Here is a 12,832-nt window from a genome sequence, read left to right as displayed (position 1 = left end):
GCTGTTGCCGGTGAAGACCTGGTCGGCATGAGCGAGGTTGGATCATTCTTGCCTACTTTCTTAAGATGCAATTGTATACTGGTGGCCGTGTGTGATCCCCGGTTATTTTCGGCCAGTTTTGAGTTAGTTTTTGACAAGTTTTCAGTTGGAATGAAATGAAACTTTCGGCCATTCGGCCCATTTCAGTGATTTTAGCACTAGGTGATTTTTCTTTCAAGAATTGCACCGCCGCCGCAGGTGTACACAACTTTTTTTCATTTAATCCATGGTTTTAAATAGCGCGGTATAGCAGAGCTATAGCAATGCCATTGCGTTTAGAAGAGGTCCTTCCCCTAAGGGACTTAGGTCTAAACACATAAACAAACATTTTTTAATAGCACTCAAAACATCACCTCCAAGTATCTATGCCATTTTGTTTTTGCAGGTGAGGTTCGATTTGATTGACCAAGAAGGTTCAAACCACATGACGGAGATCCTTTCATGAGTTGCTGCCCTTTTACTAGCGACATGCGTAGCAATCAGATCTCGGTGTGAGAATCATGACAATACCATAAGGAATGCTTGATTATTGTTCTGACTGAGCATCCAAAGGACTGGTATGTTGGAGTTTGAGTGGCTCTCGGAATATTGCGTTCATCGTGCGGAGCATTTCCTTGGGCGAGGAAAATCCGTCAGTCTGACAGTAGAACAAGTGAACTGTCCTGCAAAACCTCCAGAACACCTCCTTGCATACCCTAGGAACTACACGGTCTTCTCCAACAACCATCCTTAGCAGGTCTCTCCGACATGAGGCTATAGACTCCTGTACCGCCTCTTGAGCAGCTTCTATGGACATGGAACCTCCACTCTGAAGAACAAGCAGTGAGATGATGTTCAGTTTTCCCTCACTGGACTCCCTCTGCAACAAGTAGATCATTTATCATATTAGAAACTACCCAGTGTCAAGATTAATCTGCATGACAGTGATAACTCATTGCTATGAATATTTTGTTAGAACAGGAACGGAAAATACCTCGAAGCCCCTAGTATCATTCAGGAGACGGCCACAGTTGCCCTTTATTCTAAGCAACTCATGGTACTCCGGGTCTTTGATTATGTACTCCTCGAGTTTTTGTTGGACAAAGTATAGTGATGTTAGCATAATGGGCCCCTCTGCGAATGAGTTAACCGCTTCTATCATGTATTCCTCAACTGTTGGCACATATTGATTCCGTTGCCATTCCGCCTCAGTCGCTGCAGACCTCAAGTAATGTAGCCACTGCAGATGAATATAACTTTTTAATATACGGTGTTTCCTATTTATTTTGTACGTAGCTAGCCTTAGCTTCAACATGGTACGTACTTATCAACTTGGGACACTACATGATATAATGCATCTCACAATCAGAAGGTCACACAAGAAACTCACTGTTTCATTCAGGTGTTTTGTAACATCGCGCTTTTGCACTGCGGAAGCCATTTCTCCAATGTGCTTAACTGTACTATAAAAAGCAGAAAATACTATTTCTACTTGCTCAGAGCAGAACTCAACTTCGTCATGGTGATCCCACCTAAGACAACCATTGGAAAAACAGGGAGGATGACTCATTAGCAATGCATAACACGCCAACACATCTTCGGAAAGTGTAGACAGTGAAATAAAGTTAAAGGATTGTACTTCTCTACTAATGCTATGAGGTTTTCTTGTTCTTCTTTCGATGCTCCAACATCAAAGAAGTCATCAGTAACAAGTACGAGCGCAATAGTTTTCGCACATGCAATGCGAGCATCAGAGAGTTCATGAGTGGATAGGGTGACAGCAGCAGAGAGATAACAATTTATCAGACTCCCCTTGCGTAGAAATTTAAGCTGTTCCAGCCTGTTTTCTTTCTCCCAACTGCCAGTGCAGAAAGTAATTCAAATAATCCACAAATACATTTGTGAAAGCAAGTGATGAAATGACAGTCAAATTACCTCTCGAGGTGGCAGAGTTCATCCTGGTATATAGATTGAGAAAAACTGAAATCTTCAACGGCAAAATCTAGAAGATCTTGATTGACATGACATGGCCTGAATCATAAAAATATTTTCATTTATTTAACATATATTGACATCATATCACAGGCATATTTTTTTTTGAAAAGAGAGCCTCACATGTTTTTTCTCTTTAGCTGCTGAGTAACCCTAGAATCAAAATGTTCAATGTTCCTCTTATGGTCTAGAGGTTCTACTGTCGCATAAAAGGGAAATTTAAGAGTATATTCTACCTGAAATTACAAAGAACCAAGTTAAATTTCAACTGAACTGCCAAATGAAATGCAGATTTTAACTTTCATGCACTTACCTCTCCAAAAATTGGCATTCTTTGTGTCCCATCACAGCGCAATTTCTCTGCCAATAAGTGGCCTGACCAGTTGCTTATGTTCTCCAGGATCAATTCATTTTCTGACAAACATACTTTTGAAGCCTTGTATAACTCCAATAAAGATTTTGTATGATTTAAATATCCTTCAAGTGAGCTATGGAAAGTGGAGGCTTCAGCAACATGGGACAAGTCATCTGTGCAAGAATAATTTTGAATTGTGGTGACTTAAATCAAGGCCAGAAGAGAAAGATATTAGGACATGGAATTTTGATCAAAGTATATATGTACCTGACGACACATCATAACCATTCATCCGTAAAAGGCGAAACGCCATTGCACATGTTTCTACATCTTGCATGATCTCCTCGTCTCTCTGTAACCAGGAACTGCAAAGTGAATACAGTCAAGTTGACATACTAGCTACTAGGGTATCAGGTATTTACTCCGGATTATTACATGTATGCCTTGTCCAGGATGCTGTTTATGTCACTGGAAAAATGGCGAGATATTCCGATCTTTTCGAGCATATCCACCATTGAGAGCTGATAATATATATTCTGTGGGTACGCTGTTGGTACTGTAAATGTATAATGGCATTAAGTATATAGCAACAATCTACACCCTTGGAGATGCCCCACAAAGTAAAATAGAGAAATACACACCTGCACCACCAAATATACTGACAATGGAGTCGAGGTACTGGAGAGCTTTATTATCATAGTAGTGCACTAATGCAGCAGCAGTTGCGGCAGGAGAGTTGAACAACGACCCATTCTTTCGCTGGAACTTCATCACTTGATTGTAGTCCAGCAGGTTTACTAACCCTTCTTCAGCAACATAGGCCAAATATGCATCTTTCCCACACGATTTCTCCTCACTTAATCTAAATAAAATCAAGTATAAATCTGTTATTATATATGTTACATCAAAAGAACGTATAATTGATACTCTACACCCTTTTCCCGTGTCAAACTTGATTCCTACAAAATCACACCAATAGGCATGGCACCCTTCTCCTTTTCATTTCATACCTTGTCAGCTCCATCTCACGGAGGTGAAGTATCCCATTGATATCAGCTTCTGTGACTGGAATTATCAAACGCATCCCGAAAGCATGGTTAAGCATACCAGGGAAAATGAGATTGAAGCCTACTGGAGAAACAATTTGATCATCCATGACAGTGGAGAAATTGCTTCCAATAAATTCTAATCCTGCGAGTGTCATTTTACGCGTGTGAAGATCTTTCAAAGAAGAAAGTTAAAAAATACAAGTATTAAGACAATACACGTACCTCTCCTTATGTGGTCGGAGCCAACGTTCCACTTATGAAGTGCAATGATACAGGCCAATGTGGATAACATAATATCCTTGTTGGCTAATAAGCCAAATTCGTTGATTCCCCAAGACCCACTAGAGTGTTGATTTTGCAATATCCATTCAACACACTGAGGGAAGCATGGAGCCTGCGGATCGGAGTCCGGCAATGGCACCATAGCCACCCATGCCGTGTCATACGCAGACGGCGAGAGTTCAGGGTTTTTGAGATGCTTTCGTATTCTAGCATCCCGTTCCTAATTTATATTCATGAAAGCAACACAAATCTCATCATGGCACGAACTTCAAATGTTTAGTCGAAACAAGAGTTGGGAGAGCGATGTTCATACCACATCACTGCGCGGTCCTATAGTTTCTTCCGCCAACATTGCCTTGAGGACATATGCTGTCGGATGGAATATATGCCACAAATCGATTAGATTGGATATGACTCTATGTTTAAATATAAATATCAAGTAGCAAGCTTAAGTACAAAAGTAACTTTAAGAAAGCCCAGATTTCAAGCATTGGTAAACAGAGGACAGTTATATTTCTAATTTAATTTTTATTATTTCTGGTGTTCGTTGTACACTTGTACTGCCAGGATTGATGATGAATAGATTGGAAGTTTTCTCATAAAAAAACAGAGTATTGTTATATTGCGTATCCCTTGGGCGGAAAATAAGCAACGACTACCTCATGTTGTGCGAAAATGCTCCGGCCAAAGAAGACTCCATCCAAGCAAAGCTATGGACTCTTACTCCCTAGCAGAAGGAGAAGAAATGGAGAGGTAGCGCACCTGGTTCGGTGCAAGGAAGGTTGGAGGCTGAGCAGGCGAGGCTGACGCGCGGAGGCTTGTTTCTTCCATGATGGTGCATCTGCAACTCACACTTTGACACAGATGGTGGAGCAGCCGCCGGGAGGCGGACGGCCTGGTGAGGTGCAGATGGCAGGAGGATGGAATAGGCACCAACTCGTGCAGGATTCGCCATGGGAAATGGGGCGATCACCTCACTGGCTCAGGGTTTTAATATAGCAGCAAACAGAGGGGTCGGCTGAGAAGCTAACTGTGCCTCTGCGCCAACTTTCTGAAAAGAGACCAAGTATATATAGAGGTTCGAATTAAGTGAACTTTCAGCTACTTGATCAACGACCTGGCAACTTCAGAAATATGGTGAATGGGATTCGTTGATGTAGCTCCGGCCGCGGGTGACTACTTAATAGCCAGTCCTTGAAAGGAATACATGTTTTATAAGGTGGTAAGCATCCTGCGACTCTTCTTCAGCTAACGCATATTTTTCTGCGCCAAACCGCTGAAAAGTCCAAGTATAGAAGAAATTTGGACTTTCCATACATTCCTTGTATGTGACGTCTAATAGTGATGTTCCAGCTGTTCGCCGACCACTTTGACAACTTCAGGAATATGGTAAAAATGGGAAATGCAGATGTAGCTGCATGTAGTGACCAAACGATTTGACCTCGCAGCTTGACTGCAGCTCTTGCATTAATGATCCATGGTGAGAGATGTTTGTGGTAACATAATATATTACCATTACATAACGCTTTTTAAGAATAAATTAGTCTATAAGTTAATAAATGAAATTATCTATGATACTACTAAGTACAGTATAATTTACTTTCCACTATAACCAGCCTTAGCCCATCCACGTCGGAACGTCAGTCGCAGGAGTTTGAAAAATACGAGGACTAGCTGGTCGAGCTGATTTGAAATATCTCCTTACTGTTTCAATCAGTTTGCGCTGAAGCTCAGGTCAAAGTGAGAAAATTCACACCAATGTTCCTCGGTACGCACGGCCATTCATCCTTGGACAATCTGGCAAACACGCATAGAAAACGGTGGCCCTGCTGAATCGCGTGGAAGACTGCTGAAACATGTGTGGAAGACTGCTGAATTGGCTCCAAGACTTTTCAACGAACTGTACAGTGATAAATCTCCATACAAGATTTTTCAATTTAAGTCTGTAGTTTTGACAATGACTTCATTTTTTTTTGACATGACAGTGACTTTATATACACAGCAGACAACTGATTTGTCCACACAGGGTGACCATTATGCGTCGACCAGATAGACCGAATGCACATTCCTTTTCCAACGGTATTGCTCTTATGAGTTGTGACCATTCAAACATATTTTGAAGATTCCACATGCATATTGCAAATAATGGAAATTGATGGTGGGTCAAACATGCATTATTTTCGGCCCAGCAAAATGCATCTAGCTTCCCCATACAGGACAAAGAGGAACTAGATGTCAAGAGGCATGAGAGGAAAAATGCTCCACCGTGTCACCATTCCAATAAAGAAGTCTCTGAGAAACAACAAGATACATGCACATGACTTTTCTCTTACCTCTTACACAAGTGACATCACTTTCTTTTTTTGACAGACCTGAACAGTGTACATATAGTAGTTTTCCCAAGGGAAAAGATATGGCTTTCTCAACCATACCAATTGTTTTTCACTAAAGGATGAACTTAATTGACTCAAAATAGAGCATCAAGTAGATACAAACACCATGAGCACACATCCGGCCTCTGCATAGTTAAGATGCACATAGTCAACACCAGCGCACACACACAGAAAACACGCCGGCAAAGAGCAAAGTCATATAGGACCAAAGCTATGCCTAAGCGAGATTTTTTTTCCCTAAAGGGATCTAAACAGTGATCAACGAACTACAACGTTGACCATATCCGCACCAACCATTTCTTGACACCACAAAGACAAGGATGTTCTTCAACAAAAACACCTTCAAGAAGAGGAAGATGCACAAGCGTCACCATCCCCGGATCCAACCACCAAAGGCCAGAATTTTAGGTTTTCACCCTGAAGAACCACTCTGAGCATATCTGAGCAATGATTCTTCAAGGTGACGATGCAAAAACATCATAATTACCAGGTAAAACCAAATCGAGCCACTTAGGTTTTTCAACCCAGAGCTCAAGAAAGGGTAATCGAGAAGCACCACCAAATTGAAGTCAAGCACGCGTTATCACCACCACTTTCTCACAATCACAACCACTACATGCGCTGGGCTAGAAATCCCACTGTAGCTCTCGCACAACCATACCCTCTGCACTAAGCCACCATCCATAGATTGCTTCTCACCATCGAAGGCACAATGGCCAGAGTGGGAGCTGCCAAAATCCACAAAAGAGTCTTCCGATTGCATCTCACTACCTTGCCAGGACAAGCTGTCGGTAGTAGCCACCAAATCTGAAGAGAGGAATCCTCAAGACGACTCTTTGATGCCCACTGTAATCTGCAATCTGACTAACCCACTCCACTATCGTGTGGGCCCAATAGCCAAACCGCTCACATATGTTACCGGTGGGCCCCATAATTATGTATACTATATTACTATATATTTCGTGTACTTTACTAGGGGTGTAGAATAAGCTAGTTTTGAAGAGCTCGTCGTGGGAGGTCCATCAGTAGCGCTATTCTATGCATGAGTATAAAATGCTTATTCTACATCCCTAGTAACACTATACATAATCTAGTAAAACATTGTGCAAAATGTAGTAATTCCGAAATAATTTATTTATAACCCAAGTTACTAATTTACTACATTACAAATTACATTATTTTATGTACTTTTTACTAGGCGTGTAGAATAAGCTGCTCCCTCCATTCCATATTAATTGTCCCTCAAACAGATGCATCCATCACTGACATATGTTTGTTTTGAAGAATACGTGAAAATATATTTTAATTTCTAGATGCGGTTTAAAAGTTGTAGGTCTTCTAATTTTTTTGAACCAGAGTAAACTGCATGGCGTTCTCTTATCTCTTAGTCCTTCCGTTTTTATTTACTCCGCATATTAGGTTTAGCTGAAGTCAAAATTTATAAAATTTGACCAAGTTTGTAGAAAATAATATGAACATTTACAGTAACAAATTTATATGATGTGAAAATATATGCAATGATGAATCCATTGGTATAGGTTTGGTGGTGTATATATTCATATATACTACCTCCGTTTCTAAATATAAGATCTTTTAGAGATTTCAATATCGGAGCAAAATTTGTGAATCTACACTTTAAAATATGCCTATATACATATGTATGTAGTCGTATTGAAATTTCTAAAAGGGCTTATATTTAGAAATGAAGGGGGTATTTTTCTACAAACTTGTTGAAAGTATATAATGTTTGACTTTAGACAAACCCAATATGCGGAGTAAATAAAAATGGAGGGAGTACATATATAAAAACTCATCCCTACCTAATACTACCTCCGTCCTAGTTTATTGGTCCCCTTAGTATTTTGTATCAGACTTTGACCATAGATTTAACTAAGAAAATAATAATGCATGTCACCGAAAATTACATCATTGGATTCGTATTTGAACAAGTTTCCAGTGATATTATTTTTGGTTACATGCATTAACATTTGGTTAGTTAAATCTAAGATCAAAATTTAGCACAAAATGCGAAGGGGACCAATAAATCAGGATGACGGAGGTAGTGCGTAATTGCAGCCACAGGGGTGGAGACAACATGAGGCATATAACTTGTTTCTATTTTTAGTCATCGCGTTTCTGTTTTGGAGTGTTAGCTCTATTTGTTTGAAAGTGCAGCTCTCGATCGAGCTGCAACTTTTATAATTTATTACTAGGACTAGGATATTTCAATAGATTGGACCGGACAGATGCATGGGATGTGTTGTAGAGAGGCTAGCTAGCTTATAAAAGGCCGGCCAGTTGTTGTTGTTGTTGTTCTTGTTACCAAGCAAGCAAAATAGCAAAATACTAGGAAAGCATCGATCATGGAGATGGAGCTAAGCTTAGGCGTAGCCACGTCCCTGTTTTTGCTTTCTGTCATCTCAGTGGTGGCCTTAAGCTTGCTTAGCCGCAAAAGACTGGCAGCAGCAAGTGGCAAGAAGAAGAAGAAGCTTGGGCGGCCTGCTCCTGGGCCATGGCGTCTACCCTTGGTGGGCAACCTCCACCAGATCGTAACGTCCAAGCTGCCGGTGGTCCTCCGGGACCTGGCGGAGAAGCACGGGCCGGTGATGTGCCTCCGGCTCGGGCAGGTGGACACGATCATCATCTCCTCCCCGTCGGCGGCGCAGGAGGTGCTCCGGGAGAAGGACCTCAACTTCGCGTCGCGGCCGAGCCTGCTGGTGTCGGAGGTGATGCTGTACGGGAACCTCGACATCGGGTTCGCGCCGTACGGCGCGTACTGGCGGACGCTGCGCAAGCTGTGCAGGATGGAGCTCTTGAGCGAGCGGAAGGTGCGGCATTTCTTGCCCGTGAGGGAGAGCGAGACCCTGGCGCTGGTGAGGGCCGTGCACGAGGCGGGCCAGGGCGGCAAGAGGCCCGTCAACCTCGCACTGCTGCTCGTCTCCTGCTCCAACGCGATCACCGAGCAGACGGCCTTCGGGCAGGTCGCCGGGCGCGAGCTCCAGGAGCAGTTGCTGGCGGCCATTAACGTTGGCATGACGATCAGCAGCGGGTTCAGCTTCGGGGACCTCTTCCCGGGGCTGGGGTTCATGGACACCGTCACCGGGCTTACACGCCGGCTGTGGCAGGCGCGCCATCAGATGGACGCCGTGCTTGACAAGATCGTCGCTAAAAGCGACCAGAAAGGTGATGACCTTCTGAGTGTCATGCTTAGGATCAGGGACGGGGGAGACCCTGAATTCCCCATCGAAACCACAACCATTAAAGCAATCATAGTGGTACGTATTTACATTTCCCGTGGTGAATCACTCGCAAATGTCCTAGAGCAACAATTTGTTTTAGGGTAAACATTTTTTTCATATTCGCCAATATGTCATGGCGTCCATTTCTTCGTGTAGGATATGTTCTCGGGAGGGACTGACACCACAGCGACGGCGGCTGAGTGGGTCATGTCAGAGCTCGTGAGGAACCCGCCGGCGATGGCCAAGGTACAGGCAGAGGTGCGGCGAACATTCAACGGCAAGACCCGACAAGAGCACGAGGGGCACATACATGAGCTACACTACATGAGGATGGTCATCAAGGAGAGCATGAGGCTAAACCCGGTGCTGCCGCTGCTGGTCCCCCGAATCTGCCGGGAGACCTGCCATGTCGGGGGTTTTGAGATCGTCGAGGGTTCCAGGCTCATGGTCAACTCATGGGCTATCGGTAGGAGCCCAGAGAGTTGGGACGATCCTGATGAGTTCAGGCCAGAGAGGTTCGAGGACAGCATGGCTGATGACAAAGGACCCAGGTTCGACTACCTTCCATTCGGAGGTGGGCGGAGAATGTGCCCCGGCAGTACCTTTGGGTTGGCCGTGCTGGAGCTAATCATGGCACGCCTTCTCTACTACTTTGATTGGAGCCTCCCAACCGGTGGGACTGAGCTTGACATGGACATGACCGTGGGCATAACGGCGAGGAGAAAGAACCAGTTGCACGTAGTGGCATTGCCGTATAAGGAGGTTCCACTGCAAAGCTGATTCATATCTTTGTGGTGGACAATTTACCCAGTTGTGCTCCTTTGCGTCATGTACATTTCATGTTTGTCCCGGGGAAATGGACAAATAAATAAATTGGGCAATCGCCTAACTACTACTAGTACTATTTTAGCGCGGGGTTACTCCAGCAGATTTGGACGTTGGTCCAGTAAAGGGAATGGTGTTGTACAAGTGTATCATGTAATCTCTATGGGCCTTGGGTGGTGGGCTCTACATTTATCGTTTAAGAGATTAAATTGTGCGTTAAATTAAGACTTTGTGCATCAATTGATGCGAAGGCATGTGGTCTTTCTCCTTTTAAGATAAGTGTTTCCAATATACTCCATTCGTTCGCAAATATAAAATGTTTTGTATATTTTAATAAGAACCATCACTACCAGAAAAACTAGGTTTGCCGACGGCCAAATCTATGCCGACGGCACCCGTCGGCATAAATGCAGCTATGCCGACGGCCAAGGGCAGGCCGTAGGCGTAGAAAAGCCGTCGGCATACATCCATATATGCCGACGGGGCCGTCGGCATATACGAGGCCGTCGGGACCGCTCGAGGTATGCCTACGGGGCCCGTCGGCATAGGAGCGGCCGTCAGCATAGCCCTTGCCGTCAGCGCTGACCGTTTGACGACGTTGAGCCTACGCCGACGGGCGGTTACGGCCGCCGTCGGCATACCCGTGCCAGCCCTATGCCGTCGGCATAGACCTGGCCCATACCCCTCTGCCACGTCATCGATCCGTGGGACTGCACCTCCGTGTGTGCACAGATATGCCGACGGCCTAGCCGTCGGCATACATTTATTTAGTTTTATTTTAAATTTCGCTTTATACTACCTATGGCAAATATATGCCTACGGTATAGCCGTCGGCATAGGCCCCTCTGCCACGTCATCGATCCGTGTGCCATGCCACGTCATCGATCCGTGGGACTGCACCTCCGTGTGTGCACAGGTATGCCAACGGCCTCGCCGTCGGTATATCGATTGCCCCCGTTACGAACGTCGCTATCGCCGTGTCACGGAGGGGGGAAACGGTCGACACGGAGGGAATTCTAGTTGGTGGGGGGATTCGGGGTGTAGCTATGTCACCGAAACATCGCACGGGTCCTGATGCATATGTGAAAGTGTTCAAGCATGCGTAGACGCCCGTCTTGGGGCTCCGCGGTGTGCCCCCCTGCACGCAAGGTAGTGCCGCCGTCACTTGGATGGGGGCACACCCCGGAGACGCGTGCCGCCTCTTCGGACATGCCACCACACCACCCCGCATGTATGAGGGCCCGGTGCGACGCTCGGGTGGCATTGCTACCCCCCAGGGCCCCCGTCCCGCCTAACCCTGTAGCGTTTGGCCACGGGATCTAGCCCTTTGACTTTGCACGGACGGGCTTTGAGCAGTGGACCTATCCACCCGGTTGTGTTAGGTCAGTCCATAGGAACACTTTGGAGCAACATCCGGGCCAGACCCACGGCAAGATCCCCTCCGTGTAGAACCGACGCGCCCGTTTCCCCCCTCCAAGTGCTGGCGGCGTCGCCGTCCGTGAGGGGGGGCACACCCCGGAGACGCGTGCCGCCTCTTGGGACATGCCACCACACCACCCCGCATGTATGAGGGCCCGGTGCGACGCTCGGGTGGCATTGCTACCCCCCAGGGGCCCCCGTCCCGCCTAACCCTGTAGCGTTTGACCACGGGATCTAGCCCTTTGACTTTGCACGGACAGGCTTTGAGCAGTGGACCTATCCACCCGGTTGTGTTAGGTAAGCCCATAGGAACACTTAGGAGCAACATCCGGGCCAGACCCACAGCAAGATCCCCTCCGTGTAGACCTGACGCGTCCGTTTCCCCCCTCCAGGTGCCGGCGGCGCCGCCGTCCGTGAGGGGGGGGGGGCACACCCCGGAGACGCGTGCCAGGCGTTTGCACCCGCCACAACACTTCCAGACTTGTGAGAGGCCGCCTACGCAAGATTTGGCGGCATGCTAGCCCCCGGAGGCCGCCGGCCACAGTCGTAGACACGCGAAGAGCAATCCGCATAGAGGGAATTGTTCAGATACTAACTCCATCACGAACAATTACGAAAAATTACCATCAGTCCTACAGCACATGTGCCCGTGTCGTGTAAAAATCTCATGATTTTATCGCGCTCCGAGTATTTAATAATATTCATGCCGCATCGTTACCGCAGAACGTCTACTAATGTGTCATCGCCGTTCGTGAGGGGGGGGGGGCACACCCCGGAGACGCGTGCCGCCTCTTGGGACATGCCACCACACCACCCCGCATGTATGAGGGCCTGGTGCGACGCTCGGGTGGCATTGCTACCCCCAGGGCCCCCGTCCCGCCTAACCCTGTAGCGTTTGACCACGGGATCTAGCCCTTTGACTTTGCACGGACGGGCTTTGAGTAGTGGACCTATCCACCCGGTTGTGTTAGGTAAGCCCATAGGAACACTTAAGAGCAACATCCGGGCCAGACCCACAGCAAGATCCCCTTCGTGTAGACCCGACGCGTCCGTTTCCCCCTCCAGGTGCCGGCGGCGGCGCCGTCCGTGAGGGGGGCACACCCCGGAGACGCGTGCCGCCTCTTCGGACATGCCACCACACCACCCCGCATGTATGAGGGCCCGGTGCGACGCTCGGGTGGCATTGCTACCCCCCAGGGCCCCCGTCCCGCCTAACCCTGTAGCGTTTGACCACGGGATCTAGCCCTTTGACTTTGCACG

The 12,832-nt window shown here is 46.5% G+C and overlaps 2 protein-coding genes across 2 annotated transcripts; one reads left to right on the top strand and one right to left on the bottom strand.

Moving 5' to 3' along the window:
• Positions 1-548: 548 nt before the first annotated feature.
• Positions 549-4,855, bottom strand: LOC109773968 (9-beta-pimara-7,15-diene synthase, chloroplastic). Its single transcript, XM_020332689.4, has 14 exons — positions 4,459-4,855; positions 4,010-4,065; positions 3,637-3,916; positions 3,376-3,556; positions 3,007-3,227; positions 2,801-2,921; positions 2,633-2,730; positions 2,324-2,538; positions 2,134-2,246; positions 1,954-2,049; positions 1,658-1,876; positions 1,409-1,550; positions 1,013-1,258; positions 549-898 (listed from the first exon to the last, which is right to left on the bottom strand). Exons 1-14 carry the CDS (start codon positions 4,649-4,651, stop codon positions 566-568), a joined length of 2,514 nt encoding a protein of 837 aa, XP_020188278.1. The 5' UTR covers positions 4,652-4,855; the 3' UTR covers positions 549-565.
• Positions 4,856-8,394: 3,539 nt separating this feature from the next.
• On the top strand, positions 8,395-10,221 carry LOC109773967 (cytochrome P450 99A2). The gene is made up of 2 exons (XM_020332688.4): positions 8,395-9,364; positions 9,485-10,221. Exons 1-2 carry the CDS (start codon positions 8,453-8,455, stop codon positions 10,106-10,108), a joined length of 1,536 nt encoding a protein of 511 aa, XP_020188277.1. The 5' UTR covers positions 8,395-8,452; the 3' UTR covers positions 10,109-10,221.
• Positions 10,222-12,832: the final 2,611 nt, after the last annotated feature.

Source organism: Aegilops tauschii, chromosome 2 (genome assembly GCF_002575655.3).
Source record: "Aegilops tauschii subsp. strangulata cultivar AL8/78 chromosome 2, Aet v6.0, whole genome shotgun sequence".
In the NCBI taxonomy this organism is placed as follows: domain Eukaryota; kingdom Viridiplantae; phylum Streptophyta; class Magnoliopsida; order Poales; family Poaceae; genus Aegilops; species Aegilops tauschii.
The sequence above is the reverse complement of the archived record's forward strand: the minus strand, read 5'-3'. Positions and strand labels throughout refer to the sequence as shown.